The sequence below is a fragment of the Chelonoidis abingdonii genome, chromosome 3 (assembly GCF_003597395.2).
Source record: "Chelonoidis abingdonii isolate Lonesome George chromosome 3, CheloAbing_2.0, whole genome shotgun sequence".
NCBI lineage: Eukaryota > Metazoa > Chordata > Testudines > Testudinidae > Chelonoidis > Chelonoidis abingdonii.
In genome coordinates, this window is record NC_133771.1 from 197,611,958 (window position 1) to 197,637,847 (window position 25,890).

At 38.7% G+C, this 25,890-nt stretch overlaps 1 protein-coding gene across 2 annotated transcripts in view; it reads left to right on the top strand.

Moving 5' to 3' along the window:
* The window catches only part of SANBR (SANT and BTB domain regulator of CSR), a 46,820-nt gene extending 24,383 nt beyond the window's left edge, over positions 1–22,437 (top strand). The window contains exons 7-21 of one of the 2 annotated variants that reach the window (XM_032766738.2): positions 813–973; positions 3,617–3,703; positions 3,818–3,928; positions 8,315–8,438; positions 8,986–9,138; positions 9,835–9,980; positions 10,382–10,481; positions 12,080–12,112; positions 13,831–13,930; positions 16,096–16,187; positions 16,304–16,332; positions 16,416–16,489; positions 18,065–18,153; positions 18,659–18,750; positions 20,707–22,437. In XM_032766738.2, coding sequence (XP_032622629.1) covers positions 813–973; positions 3,617–3,703; positions 3,818–3,928; positions 8,315–8,438; positions 8,986–9,138; positions 9,835–9,980; positions 10,382–10,481; positions 12,080–12,112; positions 13,831–13,930; positions 16,096–16,187; positions 16,304–16,332; positions 16,416–16,489; positions 18,065–18,153; positions 18,659–18,750; positions 20,707–20,743 — 1,428 coding nt within the window. In that variant the 3' untranslated portion in view covers positions 20,744–22,437. The remainder of the gene's footprint in view (positions 1–812; positions 974–3,616; positions 3,704–3,817; positions 3,929–8,314; positions 8,439–8,985; positions 9,139–9,834; positions 9,981–10,381; positions 10,482–12,079; positions 12,113–13,830; positions 13,931–16,095; positions 16,188–16,303; positions 16,333–16,415; positions 16,490–18,064; positions 18,154–18,658; positions 18,751–20,706) is intronic. The other variant, XM_032766742.2, reaches the window with a different exon arrangement.
* Positions 22,438–25,890: the final 3,453 nt, after the last annotated feature.

Here is a 25,890-nt window from a genome sequence, read left to right on the forward strand (position 1 = left end):
ACATCTCTGGCTGAGAACCACTGTTTTATACTAAGTGCCACTTCTCTCTGGAGTGCAGTTCTCCATCAGTCAGCATATTTAAGGCCCATTCACTTTAATTGGAGATAAGTGCATATAATGAGAAGAAAGGATTGCTTAATGATATTTTTTGTATAGATATGCAGTTTTTCCTTGTTTTTGCTTCCATAAGCTATACTTAATTTATATAAGAGCTATAAAGTACTAGCTTAATTCATATAAAGAGCTTGTCTTATTTATAGTTCATCATGTAAATGGACAGACCAGTGAGGTATCTATTTGATTTTTCTTTTTCCAATTGTTTAATAGTAAAGACTGACACTGTGCAGCCAAGTTAAGGAAGGAACTTAGAATTTAATGTACTGCATCTTCTTGCTGTCACAACTGTCATTATTTTTTAGCAGTTCATGCTAAATATTAAAGTTCACTAGTAAAGCTAAATTTTGTGGGTGCAATGCTGTATATAATGTTAAAGCTACAAAAATGGCCTCTAGTTCTGGATCATGAACACAGTGGAGGTGGCACTTTCTGAAGATGATTTGAGGTAGTAGTCAGAATCGAAGACCCTTCAGGATGGCAGTAGTTCAGAGTTACATTTAAGCCATGTATATAACAAATGTGTCTTGCTTTCTGAGCCATTACATTGTATTTTTAGAGTTGAACTGAACCAGTTTTTGCTAAACACCATTAATTCTAACAAAGTCCTGAATCCTGCTTCTAAGTAATAGGTCTTCTGAGATATGGGTTTGTGTATCGTTAATTTTGGTGTTCGTAGTATCTCCTTTCCTTCCTAGGTAGAAAAATGTATTCATTATTGCCACAAAAACATGAGTGCTATCATAGCCACCCCATGCAATATGAACTGTGTCAGCGGTGACCTCCTTAAGCGTATAGCTGATCTTTTCACACACAATGAAGTGGAAGATGTGAAGGACAAAAAAGATAAATTTAAGAGGTAACGTTTTTCTTCTTCAGTTTAATATTAATAATCACTATTGACCTTCTACTACAGACTCCTGTTCCTTTTTAGATATTTTGTCAGAAAAGTTAAGACTTGTTAAAGAATTAGTGTGATGTTAGCCATTTATATTTTTTTAAAATGTCTTAATACACAATATCATTAAATGGCTCAAGAATAAGACAAAATTTAAAGAGAAAGTAAGAAGTTCTAAATAGGAGCCAACAAGTGAAAGGGCAACTCTCCAAATGTGAAAACTCATGAAGAGTCCAAGATTAGGAGACAATTGAGTGGATGGGATAGTAGGTGGCTATGAAGAAAGAGGGTTAGAGTGAGCTTTGAAAATGGATATTTTGGACTGAGAGATGGGTAAGGAGCCACTGACGACAACTGATGTTGGGAGTAGTGTGTTCCTAGTTCCTGGAGAATGAATAGTTTTGTTTCAGTATTCTGGAATCCCTGAAGTTTTAGAGTTGGAATTTCATATGGATATGAAAGATGGTGCTAAAATAGAGTGGAATACAATTAAAAACATGTATAAGGATTTCAGCTGAGCTATGATCAAGATAAAGACTAATTGTTGTAATAGTCAGACTTGCAGATGAGGAAGATGAGGTAGGAAAGCATTTTAATTGTCAAGAATTACTGGCATTAGGATTAAAGTTAAGGAGAGTAATAGTGGAAAGTCCAGAGGTATAGAGCGAGTGTGATCTTTGAAACGTTCAGTAGTAGAAAGCTTATAGTCAAGGTAAAAGCTGATTGTCTAAGGCCACGTCTAGACTACACGCCGTATCGGCGCGTTAAAATTGATTGCTCGGGGATCGAGATATCGCGTCTAATCTAGACGGGATATATCGATCCCTGAGCACGCTTATATCAATTCCGGAACTCCACCAACCCCAACGGAGTTCCGGAATCAACATGGCGAGCCGCGGACGTCAATCCCGTGCGGTGAAGACGGGTGAGTAAATCGATTTTAGATATTCGATCAGTCTCATTATTCACGTAGTGAAATTGTGTATCTAAAATCGCTTTTACTAGTGCTGACAGGCCCTCAGGCCCACAGAGGTAGTGCTCATAAAGACCTTGCTTTTTGAGATATGTCAGGTTCTGTTGTGACTTTCACCAATATAATATGCTAGTTAGCTGATTGAGATGTAGAGTTGTGTGTCATCTGCATATAAATGATACCTAAATTGGTATATGTTTCTTCCGCTGTCAGTGAGAAAAGATAAAGGACAAAAGTGCCAAGGAAAAAGCCTTGAGACACAACAAAAGGAAGAAGTAAAGATTCCACCACATATCAGAAAGGAATTGTTAGGGAAGTAGGATTCAAACTAGGGGAGAACAGATTCTTGCTCCAAACACCCAAGAAGTAAAGAAGTATATGAAACTTTACTTTACTTGAAATAGAGTCTAGAGGTAACATTTTGGAAAAGCACCAAAATGCTTCACATTGTGAAAACAGTACTTATGAAACTTAGACTGCATCTACACTGCAAGCTAGATGTGTTATTTCTCTGATTGTGTACCCTCCAGCTTCAGGTGGGTATGTGTTTGGCACAGGAAAGCTGTGCCTCTGCTGCCACTATCCATGTTATCACAGCTACACTGCTATTATATTCATGTTACTTTAATGAGAACTAGTACAAGTATGTATACATGAATAGGGGAATCACAGCATGTAGTGTAGATCATAGAGTGTCAAGGTTTATTTGGAAAATGGGTTGAGGGCAACAATTCCAAATCCATCAGAGAGAGATTAACTGGTGATGGCATGGTGACTGATGATGAGCTAATATGTGGGTTCAGTAGAGTTTTTTTTTTTTTTTTTGAGAGGGCTGAGTGTGCTTTTCCAGAATGACAGGGTGGAAAGGAGCTCTTTTTATAGATAGCAGGCTAGCAGAGCTCCTTTTTGAATAACACTTTTTTTAATGTTGCTGCAGGTTTTGGGTTAGGACACCTAGAGCTTTATACAGGTATTTTTTTATTTTATAAAAATAAATAAAAACAAAATGTTATCAGTAGCAAGCAAAGTTGAGAGGTTAGTTCTTTTTTCGATAGTTGAAATGATCTTGATTTAGCTTCAATAGATTTAGAAATTGTGGAGGAAAAACTTGGTGTCCCATCCACCTATCAATGGGGCAAGATAGTAACAAGTTACATGTCTGTTTTATTCTTGAAAAGGAGAAGCTAGTAATCTCTTTACAGGACTCAACAAAGAAATGGGAGGGCTAAGCGTTGGCAGGGAAGGTGGAAATTTAATAGTCCAGAATAGGTACCAAGAATCATAATGCTTGGTTTACTGAAATAAAAGGCTTAAATATGTTTATAAAGGCAAGACTGTTGCAATTAACTCAGTGGGTGTAGGATTAGGTCCTTTTTGGCCATTTTAAAAATGCCAGCCCAAGACTTCTACAGCCAAATGTATATAAAGGTGGCAGATGTCCACACTGGAAACAAGTTTTCCACATTGTATTTCTTACAGGAAAATTGTATAACTTTCACAAAAGTCAAATCTTGAAACTAATGTCTTTAAACGTCTCATTTAAAGTAGCAGAATGTAGTTATTGATTAACTGCAAACAAAGCAAAGTTTAGTTGTGAGCAAATTTTTATAAATAGTGTTTGTTATCAACAGTAAACTTTTCTGCAAGAAGATTGAGAGACTGTTTGATCCAGAGTTTCAGAATCCAGATTCTCGGGGAAATGCAGCAACATTGTACAGGTGTAGTAATGTTCTTTTCTTACTTTGTTTCTACTCCATTTATGTAGGTTACATATGCATTCCAAAGTGCCACTCATACTGTTGTATTTCATTTTATGTTTCACTTTTTTGTAGATGCTGTTTATGTAAGAAGCTTTTAACTAAAGAAACAGAAAGAAGAGTCTCTTGTGTTCCAGGAAAAATCAACATAGATCAACATGGAAATATTATTTATGTTCATAAAAGGTGCTTCATGCATAGAAAACATAACTTGTTCTCTATATATGTATCCTATTGAATATGTTTACAAATACTATGTATTTAGAAGGTTAACAAGTACAGTAGAATCTCAAAGTTATGAACACCTCTGGAATGGAGGTTGTTTGTAACTCTGAAATGTTTGTAACTTTGAACAAAAGGTTGGGGTTGTTCTTTTAAAAAGTTTACAGCTGAACATTGACTCAATACAGATTTGAATCTTTACTATGCAGAAGAAAAACACTGCTTTCCTCTTCTGTTAGTTTAGTACTTTAACACAGTACTGTACTGTATTTGCCTTTTTTTTTTTTTTTTGCTATTTTTTTTTTTGCTAGGGGAGTGTCTCTCTGATGCTACCTGATTGTGTTCTTTCAGTTCCAAATGAGGTGTGTGGTTGACCAGTCAGTTTGTAAGTCTGGTGTTCGTGACACTGAGGTTCTACTGTACTCCATCCAATATAAAATTTATAAACTGTAGTATATACCCACTGATCACCTGAACAACTTTTTTTTATTCTTGTTGCCTTTCTTAGGCTCACACAAATGGAAGGTTGTGATGTTAGTTTGACCTCAATTGTATGCAATGGGTTGGAACAAATTCTTAGAGAAGGTAGTTAAGGACATAGAGGTGAATGGTAATTGGGATCAAAATACAACAGGGTTTTTCCAAAAGATAAATCGTGCCAGATCAACCTGGTCTCCTTCTTTTAGATAACTGATTTTTTTAGACAAAGGCAATGCAGTAGATCTAATCTTCCTGGATTTCAGTAAGGCATTTGATATAGTTCCACATGGGAAATTATTAATTAAATTGGAAAAGATGAAGATTAATACAAGAATTGAAAGGTGGAAAAGGAACTGGTTAAAGACAACAGGCCATACTGAAATGTGAACTGTCAGGCTGGAGGGAGATTACTAGTGGAGATCTTCAGGGATCAGTCTTGGGACCAATCGTATTCAATATTTTTATTACTGATCTTGGCACAAGAAGCGAGTGTGTGCTAATAAAATTTGCAGATGACACAAAGTTGGGAAGTATAGCCAATATGGAGGAGGGCCAGAATATACAAGAAGATCTGGATGACCTTGTAAACTGGAGTAATAGAAATGGGATGAAAATTAATAGTGCAAAGTGCGAAGTCATGCATTTAGGGATTAATAACAAGAACTTTTGCTGTAAGTGGAGGACTTAACAGTTGGAAGTGACAGAGGAAGAGAGAAATCTGAGGGTATTGGTTGACCACAGGATGGCTATGAACTGTTAATGTAATGCTGCAGTGAAAAAGGCTCATGCAGTCTTAGGAGGCATCAGGTGAGGTATTTCCAGTAGAGAGAGGAAAGTGTTAGTACCATTCTACAAGGCACTGGTGAGATCTCATCTGGAATACTGTGTGCAATTCTGGTTTCCCATGTTTAAGAAGGATGAATCCAAACTGGAACAAGTTCAGAGAAGGGCTACTAGAATGATCCGAGGAATGGAAAACCTACCATATGAGAGGAAACTCTAAGAGCGTGACTTGTTTAGTCTTACCAAAAGAAGGCAATGGGGAGATGATTGCTCTCTATAAATAAATTGGAGCGAGAACTCTTCTCCCTCCTTGGTATTTAAGTTAAGCGCCAGTATGGACACATGAACAAATGGAAATAAACTGGCCATCAACAAGTTTCAACTCAAATTAGGTGAAAGTTTCTAACCATCAGAGGAGTGAAGTTCTGGAACAGCCTTCCAAGGGCAGCAGGGGCAGGGGAGGGTGGACGGGACACACCTAACTGTCTTCAAGACTGAGCTTGATAAATTTATGGAGGGGATGGTATGATGGGACTGTCTAATGGCATGTGGCCCATCGGCACCTGCCAGTCGCAAAAATCCCCAACAGCCAGAGACAGGATACTAGATGGGGAAGGATCTGAGTTACTATAGAGAATTCTTTCCCAGGTATCTGCCCAGTGGGTCATAGACTCTGAGCATGTGTAGAAGTGGTCCACATATTTGGGGTCAGGAAGCAATTTTTTGCAGGTTAGATTGGCAAAGACCTGGGGGGTTTTCACCTTCCTCTGCAGCCTGGGGCACAGGTCACTTGCAGATTTAAACTAGTGTAAATTGTGAATTCTCTGTAACTTTGTCTTTAAAGTTTAAACCATGATTTGAGGAATTCAGTAACTCAGCCAGAGATTAAGGCTCTATTTCAAGAGTGGGTCGGTGGGTGAGGTTCTGTGGCCTGCATTGTGGAGAAGGTCAGACTAGATTATGATGTTCTCTTTAGACCTTAAAGTTTGAGTTTATGTTGTACTTGGAAATTTATTCCACAGTATCATTGTTAATCCAACAAGACCTCAACTGAATTGACTGGGAGTTTTTGCTGGGTTAAACGTTTTAAATAAAAAATATTCAGAGCTAAGTGCTTAATCATCCTAAGGACTTGAAAATGTGTTGAGCCAAAGAGAAATGGAATGAAAGGCTACATTTCAAAATGAGTTGTTAGAGTAATGGTTCCACACTCTGAACTATAGAGTCTGGACTGACTGTGTCTCGGATCTGAAGATGTCAAATCAAATACTCAACCAGTTTCAGAACAAATAAAAATAAACTTCACTGGTTAAGGTGGTTTATTTTTGTTTTGTTTTTGTCAGTGAGGCTTTCCAAACTTTGTTATATGGCTAGTTCCTCACCACAAGTATTTACTTGGTTTTTGTTTTAGTTCAGGCACAGTCCTGTATGGCTGGATTTCCCTGCCTCTGCTTAATGAGGGCTGGCATACTCTAGTTCCCTTACTGTTGCTAATTTAATTTCCATCATTTTTCATCAGATCTGATGGACTAAAATCAGCCTAATAGCCGTTCGGTGTCAGCCCTCAAAATAATATGCATTAACTGAATATTATCTCCTGTCAGTTATTTCAATAACAGGGAGAGGTTTCTATCCAAAGGACCATTTTACTGATGACTAGAGCAGTGAAGCAGGTTCCATCTTGCACTCTCTAAAGTGGCAGCTGGGACATAGCCTTATCCTGACATTCTAAGAATATTGTGTATTAGCCAATTTTAAATACCTTCCTTATGTTACCTTAGTTACATTCTTATGTATGTATGTTGATGCCACATAACTCCTAGTGTGTGTGTGTGTGTGTGTGTGTGTATATATATATATATATAATATAAATGTACAGCCTCTTAAAGTTAATCCTGTCCTCTTTTATTGCTTCTGAGCATTTACTTTGTATTGTTTTATGGCTGCCTTCCTAGGCACAGTTAGCTTAAGTGTAAGAAAGGACAAATTAAGCTTAATGGTGACTAATGGTACTTCTTATGTTAGCATGTCCGTAGCAGCACAATTGCACAAAAATGGGTGTGGAGGTGACACTAAGTGTCAATACCCATTATGTTTGCCTTTGTACAAATACAGAGTAAAAGTTCACCTCTGCCCTCAAGATTTTACAATCTAACCAAGGCAGGATGAAGTTAGTGGGTGAAGGTGGAAAAAAAAGTATTGTATCTTTCACAGACCAGATTGCCTCACTGCTAAATACTCTCTTTTGGGTTTTAAAAGAGAGTCAGTCTCTCTCTTTCTCTCTAGAACAGTGTATAGTCTAGTTAAGTCAAATATAGTTTAAAAACTTTTTAAAAAAAAAAAAAGTCTCAAAGTAAACATTTATCAAGAAGTCTTCTAACTTTACAATCTTTACGAAACCATTTCATTGCTGCCTATTGTGCCCTGGTATGTAGCAACAAATGCACTTCCAGTACTGTCCTGGGAACAAGTTCCATTGCCATCTGAAGTGCAGAGAGTGGAATGAAATGACAGTATTTAAAATAACATGGACGTGTTCCACAGCAGCAGAGGCTAATGGCAAAGGAGTTAAGATATCCCTCAACCTTTGTGTGTTTGATTTCTTCTACTCCCTATGTCCTCCAAACATTTGAATGATACAATTCCTCCCTGCCACTAGATACCAAGGAAGATCTTCAGTAGCCCAGAGAGCAAGAAATCCACAGACACTGTCACTCTTTCTTTGTTACTAACCATCAGACAGCTCTTGCACTAACTTGATAGTTTTCCATCATTTCTAGTTCTTATGACTTTCATAGCTTGAGGTGTCTGTCTCTGAATTGCAGTGTCCTGAAATTGTTCTTGTATTAACATAAGTGTAGTGAAAGCCCTTGGCGCTAGGTAATAGGTTGGGATGCTGCATGATGTCTGAATTTAATGCTGATTGTCCTACAACATGTTCTTGCTATGGTAGCTCTTCTGTGAAGGTGTGTTGTTTTTCTCCTACCTCCACCTTGCTTTTTCTCTGCAAACTTCATTGATACAAATATAGGACTAAAATTTCTTCACAATATAATGTGCAGCCTGACTATGCACCTTTTATTACAGAGATAAAACTTGGGAAGTCCATGAGTACTTGATCAGTCTTTATGAGAAATTAAAATCTTTGCGAGATGTGTACTGGCGCCTCTGGGGGATTATCAATTGGCTGAGTTGTTCAAGATGTAATCAAGTGGGTATTCTTGTTTTCACTCACTTGTTTTGTGGCAGCATGGGAACAAAACCAACACAATAATTTTGTGGGTGGATGGAGAGGGGTTGTGCTTTAACTCATAATTAAGAATTCTTTTTCCAGATGGCCTCATTTTGGTAGAAAAATACCTTCCTCTTCCCCAAATTTAATCTACCAATTTTGAGACCAATAAGCCTTTTTTTTTCTCCATCGCTTCTAGAGTGGGAAACATAATGGGATTTGTTATGAAAACTACAAAGCAGCTGTTGCTTTAACTTTTTAAACTCGTTTGTGCCCTGGCCTGATACAGTTCAGGTAGCCAGAGAAAAAAATGAGAAATGAACTTGTACCGGAATATCTGAATTTTAAATGAAAACAGTGTGACTAAATTAGGACTAATGTCTGACCAGATTTGAATATGAGACTCGTAGCTTTCTGTGAGAAGTAAATAATTGATGTATACCTAATGTACTCCAAAATGCTGACTTTGACAGGCAACATGTGACTAAACAAAATATTATTTCCTGTCATCTCTTTTTTTATATAGTCTTTCCTATGTACTGAATTTTCTCACTGCCAGTACCACACACAGCCAGTTCTTTATCCTGGTGTGGCAAGCGCATTAGGTACATCTGGCACTGGAATATATCCCTGCTGTAACCAAAAAATTCTTCGATTTGATCCTACTTCACTTCCAAAGGTACTACTTTAATGTTACACTTTTAGCAATGACTCAGCATAGAGCTGGATCGTGATGTAAAGCTCCTCCCTGAAGTCAGGGGCAGCAGCCCAGGAGGGAGATTGACTCCTTGCAGGGCTTCTGGCTTCTCTGCTGCTCTGGGGGAGCACATTGTGCTGAGTCTATTCACAGTGTATCATATGTTCCCTGCAGGTATGTTGGGGAGCTAAGTCTCTCCCCACACCTGCATGTGGGGTGGGGGATGTGGAGGCTCTCCAGAGCTGCTTTCCCTTCCTGCACTGCTACCTGTGATTCAGGTGGTTGGAGTAAGGGGGGACCTATGTCCTTTATGCCATTTGCCACCACATAAACCAGGCTGTGGTTTGACCCAGAGATACTTAATGCTGAAATTGGATGTGAAAGGGTATTCTCTAAAGAATGGGCCAGTAAGCACAAAAGAAACTATCCTCTTGGACCAAGTTCTGCTTCTCAGGGAATTTAAAAATGAAGTTCCCATTTAACTTTACTTGGAGTAGGGTCAGGCCCATCAGCTGAAAAACACAATGAGTTGTATGTAGCTCTGTGTCCTGTGGAAGATGCCTAGTGCTGAGGACTGTGAAAGTTCCAAGTTAGAATATGGAATCCCTCAATGCAATACTTGGTGAAAGGAGTTTTTGTTGTAAGCCAGTACATCTTAGTCTCTCTCTCTCATGACAGGGCTGTAAAGTGCGGGATCATGTGATCGGTCTACCAGCTGGAGGTGAAGGTGGGGATACTCTGCCATATCAAACTACTAAAATATTGAATGATCTGCTTCAGCATAGAGATGTTGTTGTTGTTCCTTTTTCTAAAGATCAGAATAGGTGAGAAAATTGAATTAAAGCTACTGAAATTACTTAACATTTGACATTAGCACTAGAGTAAATTTACATTTGATTTTTTTCCCCTCTTCTAAACAGACCATGTAGTGAAATTTTTAAAACTTGACTAATATATTTCCAGTATTTTAATAAGAAATTGGGACAAGGAACAGAAATATTATCTGTCGCATTTCAAGCAGATGCTTGAAACAATTCTATCTTCATAACAGTTCAATCTTGCCTCTATTCATATTTTCATATAGGTACTTCTCAAAACACTAGCCATGTAGCTGTTCTGCAGATTATCCATAGCACAGTGGGGAGGAAAAAAGGTCAGATTCTAAGCTTTGTGAAATAGAAAAACTATCATTGTCTTATACTTCATGAACATTTCTTCCTTATAGTGATTCTGGGATTGGGCTGTGTGATGAGAGAGGGATTGAATGTGATGTGCTGTTAGAACCAAATACACCGTGGGGCCCAAAAACTGGAGAAATCAATGCTGTGAGTAATTGCTGCTTTTGTTTTGTTGTTTTCTGTCTCTGTCAATGACTGTAGTGGATGCTTAGAAAACGTATCTAATCAAGACCTACTACTATCTTAAAAATAACTAACAAAAAAACAAACCCTAACCTAGTTAATCTAAAACCTAGGTTTCGGGGACGTTACCCGCTAATTTAGGGCCAAAATGTGGGTTTAGTGAGGAGCAGGCAGGTTGTTTTTTTTATTTTTAAACAAAAGCTGTTAAAAATCAATTAATGCCCACATATCTACACCACAGAGACCATTCAGAAACTGAAGCTAGTTAGGAACTCCACAATCCTCTTAATAAGAAGTGAATCATGTAGAGAACCTGTTACGCAAGTGCTGTCTTCTCCTCAGTGTGCTCAAAGTGGTATGTATAACGCTAAGTGAATTGAAATCTGGGTACTTGAGGCTGCCATGTCTCGTTATGCCACATTTGAGATCAGAAGAGTTCCTCAGGTTGAAGCCCCTCACTTTAAACTTTATAATGTGCTTGGAGATCTACAGGTATGTATTATTAAGTGAGGTGGGGCTGCTGGCAAGGCATTCACAATTAAGGCCTCTTAGCTTTAGACTTCCTTTCCCTGTTTGGTGTACCTGTATTTTTTTGTTTTTATTTATGTTTACTGGAAATTGTATTGAACATCAAAGATTTGTAAAAGACCCATATTAAGCATAACATTTAAAACAGATACAATACTTTTATAAAACATAATTACCATCCTAACCTCCTCCTCCTAATTGTGCTTGTCACAAAGCATACGGCCTGATATTTTGTAAGCTACTGAGTACTTCAGTGCCAATGGTACATGTTAAAACCCCCATATAGGACTTGTGTATTTTCATAAGTCCCCAGAAAAGCATCTTATTGTGTAAACAGCCTTTTCCAAGGGAAAACAGATATCAAGGTCATTGGTCCATTCTTCTGTTGATAAACTAAATTATTTCTCCTAGTAATACAAAACGCAGCTCTTTCCTAGCAATGAATCAATTCCAACATTACACCGGTGCACTTTAAGCCAAGTTGGGATGGATCATTAATAATGCTAACCGTGGTATAAAGAGAACCTCTGCAGTCATGCACTGCAAAAATTCGTGACTTCTGAATAACACAGAAGTTCCAGACAGTTGGCCTCGAACTGCCAGTAGTAGTAAGACTCAGCCTAGAGAAAACCACAAATGTGTACTGGAACAAATGTTTGCAAATGCTGGCCTAGACAGAATCCTGTGGTTAACTCAGGTTGTTGCTACCATAATATGTGTTTATTACTGGCTACATAGCTTTAGGTATTCAAGCAAATTCTAAGGGGATATACCTAAGACTTTTAATTTTACTATGTCTACATTTAATTGAATACTAATTCAGATTTTATGCACAGGCTTAACTTTACACACCTGAGTAAAATTTAAGTGGGGCTACTCACATATATAAAGTTAAATGTGAACAACTCCTTGTAGAATCCAGGATGTAGTTTACTAGAACATATACTCATAGTTTTTTATAAATCCATTTGAGTCTCTTACTTTGTTTCACAGTGTATATTAACTTGACCACTTCTCTGCCTTTTTGTTTCTAGTTTCTTTCTCTGAAAAACTGGACTCTACAGCTGGTTAGTAAAATACCTAGTTAATCCTACTTAAAATTTTAATGTTTAAAATGTTTGTTGCTCTTTTATGTTAACAAATAACCTTGATGTCACTCCCATTTTTCCTATTTCTGCTTTAATTTTAAAATTATAGAATAACTCATATTTCAGTATGAGCTCTAAACACTGTATAGTGGAGATGCTACAGTAATTGCTTTAAGTGTAGCAGATCTGGAGGTTAAACATTAAGATAATCAATATCTTGTTTAAAAATCTTAATTTTTTTTCAAATATTACAATGAAATCTTTAGGCGGCTGTAGTGCTGTAAATTTTCTTCGTTCCTATTGTTGCTGAGTTTCCTTTGCTAGTCATTGTCATAGACAGGGGATTCACAGTTTGAAAGTGCTGGGGCTAGCATACTTAATTTAATAGGACTCTGAGATTTATGTTCCAAAATAAGATCCTACAGCAAACTTGCTAACTACAATAAGAGTACTCTTTTAAAAAAGGAAAACAATATATATCTTCTTTTATTCCACAGTGGAGCAGGGTTTGTTATGGACTAATTTTAAAATAATTAAATTTTCTCATTTTAAATTACTTGATAAATAACAAGCAAACATCAGTCTTCCACACTGCATTGTGCTGAGGACAATGGCCTAAACTTTCAAAAATGACTAATGACTTGGGTGCCCCACTTGAGACCCCTTTATAGGGGCCTGATTTTTCAGAAAGTACTGAGCACCCACCCTCCAAAAAGCAGGGCTTTTTAAAGTGCATCAGATGGCGTACCCAGGATCACTAGTCATTCTTGGAAATATAGGCTGATGAGCTCAATCCTGCACTGCTGCCAAGCCAGAAAGCAACAATGATCCAGTCACACCCCAGAATGTTACCTGTGCTGGGATATGTAAAGGAGATGGCACAGAGTTGGATATGCGCTAGGAGAATTGATTGGAATCTGATTCAGCTAATTTTGGGGCCCCTTTGTATTGCTGCATTAATGCAAGAGTCTGTCTTAGAGCTGAGGATCTGGCCCAACATTTAAAAACAAATGTATATAGCTCCATACAGGAGCATAGTGTGTGGTGCTTGATGAGTACCTCTTCATGTGTGGTGCATGTGTGTACACACATTAGTGAAAACAACATTGCATCTCACTTACTAATTTGTCTCACAGTAGCAATTGGGGCTAAGCTGTGCTGGGCGCTGTACAAACATAGTAAAGAAGGCACTACCCAAAGGGCTTTGATTGCACTACCCAAAATACAGAGAGGATAATATAACCTAATGAAATGAAGAGTGTGGGTACATTCTGCCATTTGCCTCTATGATGACCTTCAAACATGCTGATTTTGAATCACCTCTCTGGGCACAGGCCTGTGCAACTTATCCGACACAACCCTCCATCTATTGAGCAGCCTCACACCAAGAATGCTCACCCCAGAGCAGAGCAGCTTGGATTGTTGCTGTTCTCCCTGACTTCTAGACTAAGGTCAGAACCCCGTACATGTAAAACACGTAGGCAAGGAAACCTGCAAATGTAACAATATGCTGTTGGCATCTCTTGGAAATATGTGAAACTTGTCTATTAGCTAAAAAAAAGTCTGGAAACTAGTTTAAGAAAAATAGCTGGCACTCAGCCTTGTTTAACTGCAACAAAAAACTTAATGTTACGGAAAACCTGTAGAGTTTGAGAAGATAAAGTGACCTTTTGTGGTACTTTATTCCTGTTCCTTAGAAACAACAGTCATTGCTATCAGAAGAGGAGGAGTATACCACTGGCTCAGAGGTCACTGAGGATGAAGTGGGGGATGAAGAGGAAGTATACAAAAAACCAGGTACAATTATCTATCTGTTATTACAAGAATCCTTTCTTGGTAATTAGGATTAGAATACAAAACAGAAGCTTTCTTTTTTGTAGAAGAACTTCAAATAGAAATACATAAAATAAACCCTATCACAAAATGTCTCACTTGAATTTATATTTTTATTTTTTCTTCTGAGACCTATATGAAATACACAGATTTACCTGTGTTCTTCCATTCATCAGCTCCAGCACTAAACACTCACAAATAGGAAAGTACACATATCCAATGTTCTCATACCTATGAGACAGATTAAAGCCATATTCTGTATGGTCTATTCCCTTCCTTGGAAGGGCTGCTACCAGAGCAGTTTTATCCCTCCTTTCACCTCCTAGATTAATGTTGTTGCAGAAGTGGGGCCGCAGGTTACTAGCCATGTGTCTGTGTCCTCTACAGCAGCATTTGCAGGGTCCCACTCCTTCATTTGCAAACACTGGTCATTGATCCTCTCTGGGTAAGGACCCGAAGTGAAAGGCAGGCTGCCTCAATTCTCCTAAGATTGCTCTGATTCTTCCCTGTAACTTGCACAGTCTCTCTCATGCATACGAAAGCCTAAAGTGGCCTGCAGGAAGTAAGCGCTGCAGGGCTGGCCACTCTCCTGGCCACCCAAGCAGGAGACAAGGCAGGAAATCCAGAGGAAGGCATGAAGAGGCATGTAGCTCTTAGTTTCCATCATGACAGATAGGATGTGAAGAAGGGCCTTGATTTCATGTTGGGTGGGTGGAAGAGCAAGGGATTTTGGGAAAGAGGAGGGAGGGCTCTTAGGGCCAAGGATTTTCTGCTGTTCTTGGAGTGGTGAGGGTGGGGGTAGAGAGGAGCATGGAGACTGGTGCGTTGACATGGATAGAGAGAGAGGCAAAATCAGAAAAGCCCTTCTTTAGAAGTGATGTCCTTGGAGAAAAGGAAACTAAATGTGGTAGTGTATTATATAGTATGGGGAAAAGCAACTGAAAAAGACAAATGGAAAAAATAGCCAAGATATACAACAGAAGAAAAGTAGAGAGAGAGAAATTTTAAATGGGGGATAGAGAGGGAAGAAACCCCCAAAACAAGGGAGATGTAGTCAGTGAAGGTTTAATGTAGAAATGATGCAGAACTCTTGTAAAATTCAGTTGTTTGATATTTTATATATAGTGCATGTATAATATACATTCTCTCAAACAGAACCTTGCTAATTCTCAATCAGGAAACAGGTAATCTGTTAAGCAAAAATTCTGGAGTGCAGTAGTAAGATTTTTACAAATTACATAGTAGAACGTTTGCTAGTAAACAATGAAGTGTTAGTTACAACTAAATTACATGTCAGGAAAAAATGCCAAATTACATTACCCTTGAGAATTTTTTGATCATTCAACTAATTCACAAAATTCTTCAACTTGCAACGGATCTTCCAGACGTTAGTGCAAATTAGTGAGATGTTTGTTGATTGTGCTTATTATAGTGTTGCATAAGGGTCAACTGAGATTAGTGCCCTGTTATACTAAACTCTGTACAAACATAGAATAAAAGACTGCCCCTTCCCCAAAGAGCTAACAATCTAAATAGACAAGACAAAGGATGGGAAAAGGGGTATAACATACGAGCAGAGTGAAGGGTTTGATGCCTGGTAGATAGCATGTTTAGGACCACAATTTTCTTATGTTGTTTAAATCCTTTTGGTGCGATATGATAAGAGGAAATTAACTAGATGGATACACAAAGGAAGGAAAGGGGACTGAAAGAGTTGGAGCAATCAGTCTGCACAGGGCAGAGAATGTCCAGAGTGAAAACTTCAGAAAGCGTTCTGATATCATCAAGATTTTTGGTCCCTATTTCATTTTTAGGGATGTATTCAGTGTATGCATGTTTACATTATATTTACAATAGGAAGTGTATATATTACATCTTTGCACGGTAAACTTCAGCTCATGCATGCTTCTTAGGGGAAGCATGTGAGTGGGTTTTGTCTTTGTGCTTTGCGGATGTTGGTCCCATTTTATCATTATCCACCCCATAGTTTTACCAAGAAGGGAAAATATCCAGGTCACTGTCTCATATGGGTGCAGGGAATGTGGAAGTCCCTATGCTCAACCAGTGTGATTTTAAATGTTTTAAATATTGAGGATTATATTTGCTACTAAACTATTTTTAATTAACAGGGAGAAAAGAAAAGCCAAAGAAGTTAATCAAACATCCAAAGAAACAAGTTTCTTTACCTAGTGTTCAAAAAAAGGAGAAACCAATGGAGAAGGTAAATCTGAGTTGTGAAATGGACTATTGAACTCAGTCAGTCTAATGAGGAATTTTTCTTTAATTTTTGCAGCTGGTCTTAAATGTATTCATGAATGCATTTTTCTGTTTTGACAGTCAAATTCTCAAGATGCATCTCCATTCATGTAAGTATTTCTCCCAAGTCCTGGGTGAAACATCCTGCTTATTAAAATACTACTGACAAAACTTTTGTTTCTCTTTTTACCAGTGTGAGTATGCAGCAGAATAAGTGGGATGCTTCTAGATCACTGAGATTCAACCAAGATGCTCAAAGAGAAGACGGTAAGATTTCATTGGTTTAGCTTTCATAATGTTAGTGTTAAAGGAAAAAACTGTATATTATGAAACTTGATTAGGTTACATTTTTCTAAATGCTTATTGACAGTTACAAAAAAACCTGGAAATGATGGTAACCCACATCACCATTTCAAGTCTGGAACTTCATCTTTTGCCATTCCTAACACAAGCCTACTGATATTTTATTCAGTCATGTTAGCAACTATGCATGAATTTTGAGTCTCATCTGTCCATGTAGCTTTGCAAGAGCAAAGAGATTATCCTTTGCAACAAAAGGCTTGTGGCAGAAGGAAGGCATGATTCTGATCTCAGTCATGACAGTGTAAAACGTGGGTAGCTCCACTGAAGCCAATAGTTGCATTGATGTCATATTCTCCTCTCATCTCTGGGGACTGATCCCCACCTGGTGTAAATTTGTGCAGCTCCACTTAATAAAATGGCCCTATGCTGACTTACACAAGCTAAGGTTCTGTCCGGTAGTGACTCATATCTATTGAATTTTCTGTTGGCCCAGATATTCTGTACTTGATTCCATGAAATATGAAAAAACATTGCAGATATCATCTCTAAATTGGATCTCACCATGTACTCTGATTAATATTTATTTATTGCATATATTGTTCCATTCAAAAATTGATAAGTGCTAGAATTCAGTTGCAGCCAAGCTTTATGCTACAAAATAACTTCAAAATGTTCTTGAACTCACAAAACATTCGTGCAGCAAGGATGGCACTCCAGGCAATGATACCTCAGGATCAGATTAGCACTAGTCTCTTCTTTCCCACAGGAAAAAAATACCTTTTGTTACAGAGAGAAAATATTCATCGTCTCGCATCCTGAGAGATTGACTAATGCAAATAGATAGTCTGGGTCCCTGGCAGGAGTAAACTTGGCAGGAAGTTGCACAGTTACAGAACGGAGAAGGAAAAGTTCCTTGACTGTGGTTTCGTATTTTTAGTTTAAATGATAGCTGTTTGGAATGTCAGAACAAGCCCTGAGGGGAGGGTGGGGAACGGGAGAGAGAGAGAGAGACTGGGGGCAGGTGATGTGATCACAAGTGTGTGGTAATTGCCTAAGCATATAAATTGCACAGGTAAGTGATAAGTTGTTCATCACATGAATATTGCCTCCACATGTATGCTTTGAGGATGCCTCTCTCCCTATCTCTCAATTTATAAAGAAGTACAATCATACTGTTTTGTGTCGCTTTTCCTCACTACTGTATGGAGTTGAAAGCTGTGGTCTCAGTAAATTACCTAGTTTCCTTTGCTTTTCCATTTATTTTAGAAATCTATGCTGCCTCAAAACCATTCTCTTAGATCTGGTAGTTCAATGGATGCAGATGGATCCCTGCACCTGCATGGAGCCCAAATGAAGCTGCATTACACTGCAGGATCAGGACCGTACTTTGACTTATAGCTGCTCATGCTTTTGACATGAGCCGAGAATAAAGCCACTCATTTCTCTGTATAATGGATGATTGTAGTAATCATAGTAATATATACATAATCTTTCCTCATGTTTAATTTAGAATATTGATATTTCTTTTATTACTTGCAGATCAGCGAAGGATGTGTGAGATAACAGAGCACCTAATAAAAATGAGATTGGGAGACATGGACCAGGTCAAGTCAAAGGAAGGCAAAGAAGTAAAACTTTATATTATAGTAACATTAGTGTGATATTTTAGGCAGATCTCTTGAATTCATGCATTTTCAGTACCAGAAAATGAGTTTTAGTTTTTTAGGTGTCTGGAAGACTTAAGTTTTAAGATGACTCTGATCAGGTTTTAATAGTTTAAGGTGATTTTTTTTCTAAAACACTTGGTCAGAAAAAGTTTCAAAAGGTCCCTACTTCAAAAACTGTTGAACCAGGAAGTAGGATGGGTTTGGAGCGGCCCAGTATCAGGCACTGGGAGCAGAGCAAGATGCAAAATCTTTATGGTTCTTTCTTAATCAGAGCCAGATCATGGCTACTGTGCATGATTGCAGGCTCATGTGCCTTCACAATGGGGCTCTGAAGGGATGCAATATAATCTTAGCCTTTTGGAAATGGCTTCTGCAAATATAAATCAGTTATCTGAAAACTAATAACTTTTAGAAAGTCACTGATTAAACTGGAATAGCTAAATGATTTGATCTCCCTATACTACAGCATGCAGGTGGCATTTACTCTAGACTTGAAGCTCAGATTAAGGCCTCAGCGCAAGTCAGTGCTCGACAAAATAGCACAGAGAAAAACATAAGGTAAGTTGTTGTTCAAGTAGCAGAAAAAGATGTGTATTTTGGGCTTATTTTTTTAAAAAGCCTTCTGTGACCGGGATCCTAATGGGGAGCCATTTAGACTCACTCAATTAGGGTGAACTGTAAAGAATGGGGCAGACAATCCCTAAAAAAATGGTGGATATTCCAATACTTAGATTTATCAAGCCAGCGTAAAACAGCTTCTTTATTACCTCACTGGTTACTCAAGTCCAAACAACACAGTTCCCTTAAAGTGATCCAGCCTCAGGCCTCCATCCAGGTACCTAAGTCAAGTACGATGATTTCTGAAACTCTTATTTCATCATATAAAAGAAAAGGTTCTACTGATCCCAAAGAATCAGACACATTACCTCCCAGGTTATTGATTATTCCAGATCTTATCCAAATGCACACTACAGCCAATTCTTGGTAACTAAACTAAAATTTATTAAAACACAAGAGAGAAAAAGTATGGTTAAAAGGTCGATATAAATACAGACATGAGTTCAGTTTAAGATTCAGATTCATAGCAGAGATGGTGAGCTTTGTAGTTGCAAAGAGTCCTTTCAGAAATAGTTCATAGGTTATAACCCACTGTCCAAATATCATATTCAGGGCATGCTACCACAACTGGGACATCAGTCTTGTGACTCAAACTTCCCCTCATGAAGCCTAAGCAGATCTGAGATGACAGCATCAGGACCCACGGTTCTTTTATACAATTTCATGTCGTCTTTGACAAGTTGAGATTTCCTGGGGGAACAGACGGTAATTAGGATGACTTTGAAGGAGGTCCATCACCAGTACTTACCACGGCAAACTAACATAAAGCCATTTGCTTGTTCCTCCACCATTCACAGTACATTTCAAAGAGAAATGAATACAGACAGATCCTGTATTTACAATTCATTCTTTTGATCTCTAAACTATTAGAATACAGCACAGACAGGGACTGTTGATTACATCGTTGACCCTACTCGTACATATGTAAATACACAAAAGCACAAACACCATCTCCCCACACGTCTTTTGAGGGTTATTTATTTTTCAGGATGTTTAACCCTTTCTAGCCATGCGGCACACCTTCTCATTTCAAACTCTCCCTCCACGTCAGCTCTCTATCCAGTGTGTGAAGTGCATCTGAAGGTAAAAATCACCCTCACCTCACTAAACCTTGTAGTCAAGCCAGGAAAATGGAACCCCACCTTGCAGAGCTGCAGTACAGCCCGTCTGCAGTGTGTGGGTTAGAAGTGACTTCTCCACTGTAAACCCATCTGGAATTTTGGTTTTCTGGATCAGTGTCCCCACAGATCTATTAGTCATCTCTCTGTCCACTTCCAAAAATTCCAACATCAATGATCTATTTGGCATTGTTCCAAAGCCCCATCCTTATTCCATGAGGATCAGAAAAAAAAACAGAGAGGTTAACACCTTTTATGACAGGGTTTAGTCTGGAGCCAATGTTCTACTCATAACTTGGTGGTCAAGTGGTGAATCTTAGAACTAAAGTTTTATAATGGATCTGTGGATAGCTCTTTCTTAGAGCATACCTAGTGTGCAGTGAAAATTGATATGATTTCATTTCATATTGAAACCTGTAAGGAGTTCCTGTTACTTTGTTTGCATCTGCATGCACACACATGTATGTAGGTACTTCTGCAGGGCTTTCCCTGAAAAGCAGGTATTTGATGGCCAAGCACTGATAACTATTATCTTTTATATGAGGATACAAATAGGTGACTAGAGATGTCATGGTATAAAGGGACAATGAGCGTAACAATATAATGTACTGTTTCTCCCTTCTGTGATCGACTTGAATGTTTAGGATTTTGACAAGTCATAAAATGGTTTTATACAAACAGCAAACTATCAAACTGACTATTATAATTAGCAACAATTAATCCTGTATCTTGATAAAAATACCTCCACATGTATATGTACTATTTATTTTAAATCCAGGTCTAAATCTCGCTTTGGTCAAGGCCGTCCGACCTAAGGAACCTCAGGAAGAAACCATAGCCAGAATTCATTGCTGCTTCCTGGAACTGTACTGTACTCCAATACGGAGAATGTATTCTCCAAAAGCTTTTAAGTGACTTATTTATTATTTATTACTGTAAGCCATGTAAACTATTCTGCTATGATGAATGAATGCAAAATCCAGAAAGGTTTAATACTTATTTTAATTGTAAATACAGTTTCTTAGATTGCTTTTTTAGGCTATTGTGTTAAGCTACATAGAAAACATTTTCTAAACCTGCAAAGTTAAAATATTTGACAATCCTTGCTTATTGAAGAGTGGTGCTTATAAACTACTCTAGACCATCACTTTTAACTGCTATACATTTGAAAATGAAGAAACTACTGAATTATGAGTGCAATCAGCAATGTTTAAATGCATCATCTAGTATTGTGATTTGAATTATACATCTTGAGTCTAGGGGTGATCTTTATCTTGCTTACACTGGTTTGACTGGTGTAACTTTATTGAAGTCCATGGAATTACTTCTGATTGACAAAGATATAAGTGAAATCAGAATCAGACTGCTAAGCTTTCCTCCACGTCCACACAACTTCCATTCATGCTAAGGTGAGCATCAAGGGGGATTAGACCCCTAAAGATCACATGAAATGAACCTACTGAGGGTATGATAACTTTGCATCTTGCATGAGGCATTCATTTTCTTAACTTTACTGCGTGGAAAACAGCATGTTCATTTTCATTTTGCTCCTGACTCTTCTCCTACATCATACAGTTTTTTGTTCCCTTTTTTTGTCTGAGCTTTAGAGGCATAGTAAAGCAGTTTCTTCCTTTAGTGATACCAATGCCACTGTATCTTTGCTAGCAGAGATGGTGTACGTTCTGTATCTTTTGAAATGAAAAGAAATCACTTTGAGGCATCTTGTCTTTGTAGATCTGGCCAGGAAGTGTGTTTCTAGACCTGCCGGAATAATCCTATTTGGCAATAGAATATTCTGATATGGTTCTACTGAAGCAGTAGGGTCCATGTTTGTTTTAGTGCACAGTCCAGTAGTACCAGAATGGAACAACTTGCCTGGGAAAAAATCATGTTTATTCAAAGGAAATTGCAATAAAGCAGTATTTTGAAAACCACATTCTAATTTTTCTAAGCAGGCAAAAAGAGCACTCAGGGAAAACTTATTCCAGACCATAATCATTCGATAAAATGTATGTTTGGAAATAAGCTCAAGATCTCTGGGGAAAAAAATCCTTCCTTAAAATGTATTCTCTATTTGCAGGCCTTTATTTGCCTTGTTTCTAGAATTTTTCTAATAATTTAAAGTGGAAATTAGACATGGTGGTGATTGAGAGAGGTTACAGGTTCATTAAAAATAAGTGATAGCTCTGTTTACATGTGTTCCTTCAAGTTAACATCAATCCAGAATTCACTGAAACCAATGGAAGGACTTCTATTGACTTCAGTGACCTTTGGCCTGGGGTATGATTGGTAGATGCAACAGTGCTTTATCTTATATTCAGAAGAGACATGGCTTTATCAAAACCTATTGTTTGTTTGCAAAAAATAAAAAAATCAGTTTTGTATTTTAAAAGTTGCATTTATACTAAATATTATTTGAAAAACTTTCTTAGAAAATGGTTTACAATTCACTGCAAAAATGTTAGTTTTCTAGCTTGTATAGAAGACTGTCTAAAGCTGTACATGTAAACTTTGCTAAGCAAGTTGCAAATTGAACAAGGAGGTTGTGTGTGTGTGTGTGTGTGTGTGTGTGTGTAAAAGATTTTTTAAAACTGCTGACTTGAAAAAGGGAAAATTCTCTCCAGGAGGGGAAGTCTAATTGTTTGGTGTATGTCAAAATGTCATTTTGACATTCCAGTATCCTTCATAATATTCTATTCAAAACTAACTTTTTTTTTTCTTTTTATAAACATATGCCTGTCATATATGTAATGGAAGTGCAGTTCATATTTTATTAAGTAGTAGCAGTAGCTTCTTTGACAAATGCCATTAACTTTTATCCTGTATTAACTTTGAAGTCATGTCTCAGTTTAACTGAAATAAATGTTACTGATTTAAAAACACTTTATTTTTAGTAGACTTACAAAGTCAAATACATTATATAGTGGGGAAATGTTGCTTTTGTTTCAGATAATGATTCTTGCATGTCATTGTCCCTTCCTCAAAAATGTATAGATTCTCGGTCTCCTCTTGTTCTTTAAAGTAGCTGTCAAACTCTTCTTGAAGCATTATGTTACAGACTTCCTACCCAAGTCCTGAGAGCAGGAAAAAAAATGGTTGAACTTTAGTACACATACAATACAAAGTATATCCTGTTGTATAAGAATTGTGCAGCTCTATAGGCCAGAACAAAAGCCCACTGAAATAAATGGAAAGACACCCAGTGACTTCAACAGGCTTTCAGTTAAGCATCACATGAGCCTCTTATGGGAATGACTAAAAAGTGCAAATATAAAACCAAGCCACACCCAAAAACATTCTCAACTTCACCTTCTAGTTACAGGATGCTGATCATGTTTGCAAATGATCTTTTAGTGACACATTTGACCAGGGGCTGTTGCTGAGAGATTTGGCAGGAGAGTGAAGTGTAATGTGCTGGGTCTAGTCCTTTCTCTTCAGAAGGTTGTGATGGATCATTGCTCCTTCACCTCGGGCACTGGTTTGTAGAGTTCGACGAGGCTCAGTTCTGCGGGCCCTGGGTTCTGGAAGAGTGCAGCCCAGGTTGAGTCTGAAGCCAAGGCCCTTCCTCCTCATGCGGGGGAGGGTGGGAGGCTGGGGGCCACATGGTGCAGCTGCGAGTGGCCTGGTCGGAGCAGTTTCCTGCTGTGGCCCTCCCCACTCCCTCTGCTGGAGGTTAAGGGCTGGGGGTGGGTGGGTAACATGATATCATTAGGGTGACCAGGAAGGACTTGACTCTGTCCAGACAGCGCTGCTGGAGCCAGCTCTAGGAGACCTGTTTCTACCTTTCCTCCTATTGAGTGGGAAGCCCAAGGTCCCAGGGCTGCCAACTCTCCAGGATTGGCCTGGAGTCTCCAGAAATTAGATTGTCATGTGATGAAATCTCCAGAAATACATCAATCAAAATTGGGAATCCTAAGGGTCATGTCATGCATCTGTGACAGAGGAGGACTGATGGCTGAATCTTTAACCAGTCCTGTCTGTGCTGGGGCTGTTCCCGTAGCCCCTTCTTCTCCAACTACTCACTGGGGTGGAGGCCAAGATTCACATAAGAATGGCTCTTGTCAGGATTCCTTCCCCACTTTGAACTCTGGGGTACAGATGTGGGGACCCACATGAAAGACCCTCTAAGCTTATTTTTACCAGCTTAGGTTAAAACTTTCCCAAGGCACAAGTTCCACCTTGTTCTTGAACAGTATGCTGCAACCACCAAGTGATTTAGACAAAGAATCAGGGAAAGGACCACTTGGAATCCTATTCCCCCCTGCCCCCCCAATATCCCCCCAATCCCCTACACCCCCTTTCCAGGGGAGGCTTGAGAATAATATCCTAACCAATTGGTTACAAATTGAGCACAGATCAAAACCCCTGGATCTATAGGACACTGAAAAACAATCATTCTTAAAAGAAGTTTTATTTAAAAAAATAAATAAATAAAAGAATCACCTCTGTAAAATCAGGATGGAAGATAACTTTACAGGGTAACAAAAAGATTCCAAACACAGAGTATTTCCCCTCTAGGCAAAACTTTAAAGTTACGAAAACAGGGATAAACCTCCCTCTTATCACAGGGAAAATTCACAACCTAAAACAAAAGATAATCTAATGCATTTCTTTGCTATTACTTACTATTTCTGCAATAGTAGATGCTTAGTCCAGAGATGGTTTAGGGAGATGTATTTACCCTGCCCTGGTTCCTTTGCTGACTCCGAGAGAGCAAAACAAAAGACACAAACAAAAAATCTTCCCCCACAGATTTGAAAATAGCTTCTCCCCTTATTGGTCCTTTTGGTCAAGTGCCAACCAGGTTATCTGAGCTTCTTAACCCTTTACAGGTAAAAGAGGAATTAACCCTTTACAAGGTTGTCATAAACAGATGGTTAAGGGTTAGTGTCTCTTTTACCTGTAAGGGTTAAGAAGCTCAGTAAACCTGGCTGACACCTGACCAGAGGACCAATAGGGGGACAAGATACTTTCAAATCTTGGTGGAGGGAAGTCATTTATGACTTGTTGATGACTGGCCGAACAGGCCCCTGGGGGATCCACTATTTACTCTCTCCTTCTGAAGCTGCCTTGTTACTTACCCTTTGTTTTCCTATCTTTTCAGTTCAGTCCTGACCGCATTTCTCTTATCTGCGGCGCTTACTTTGTGTAGAGCTTTGGTGAGGAACTGTCACAGGCTTTTCTGAATTATTTTACCTATATATCCATGGATTGCTTCAGATTTAGTGTTAGTGAGGTTGATTTCTTTATTAAACGTGTTGATTTCGTGAGGGGGTGGTTGGGAGTGGGCTTGGCGGAGGGGTGGGAAGAGGCGGTGTGGAGCGGGGCTATGGGGACGATGGAGGGGTGTGAAGTGGGCGTGGGTGGCGCCGCTTTCGCTGTGGTTGGGCTGGTGTATGGGTGCACGCAGCTGCGTTAGGCAACCCTTGCCCCTTCCTTGTCCTTGAGATGCTTAGTTTGTTATGGGTAGGATGGTCCTGTTCTTTTGGTCATCATCGAGTCCTAGCTGCAAAGACCTGCCATGTGCTTATGCTGTGCTGGATGTTGTTATACCGACTGAAACATTAACATAATCGTCTGAGTAGTCCTCTTTCGATGTCTGCACGCAATTGGTGATTATATGAGTTCTGCTTTTCGCCACTCTAGTGCGCGGTAGACAAAGATCCATCAGCGTATCCTGTCTTTCACAGGTCCAATGCCAGGTGCCCAGAGGGAATGAACAGAAAGGTGATATTGATTGCTCCTCCTGCTGTCATTCCACTCTGTGCAACACGAGGCTAGGACACCATTTCCTGACCTCGTGGCTACTAGCATTCTGGCTTAACCTTGAATTTATCAGTTCTCTTTTTCCACTGTACAGTCCTGCCTTCACATCTCCTCGAAGGGGTTCCCCCGTGACTGCGTGCGTGTGAGAAAATTCTTTTATTTGTTTACCTGCTGCCCTTATTTCCTTTGGTACCGT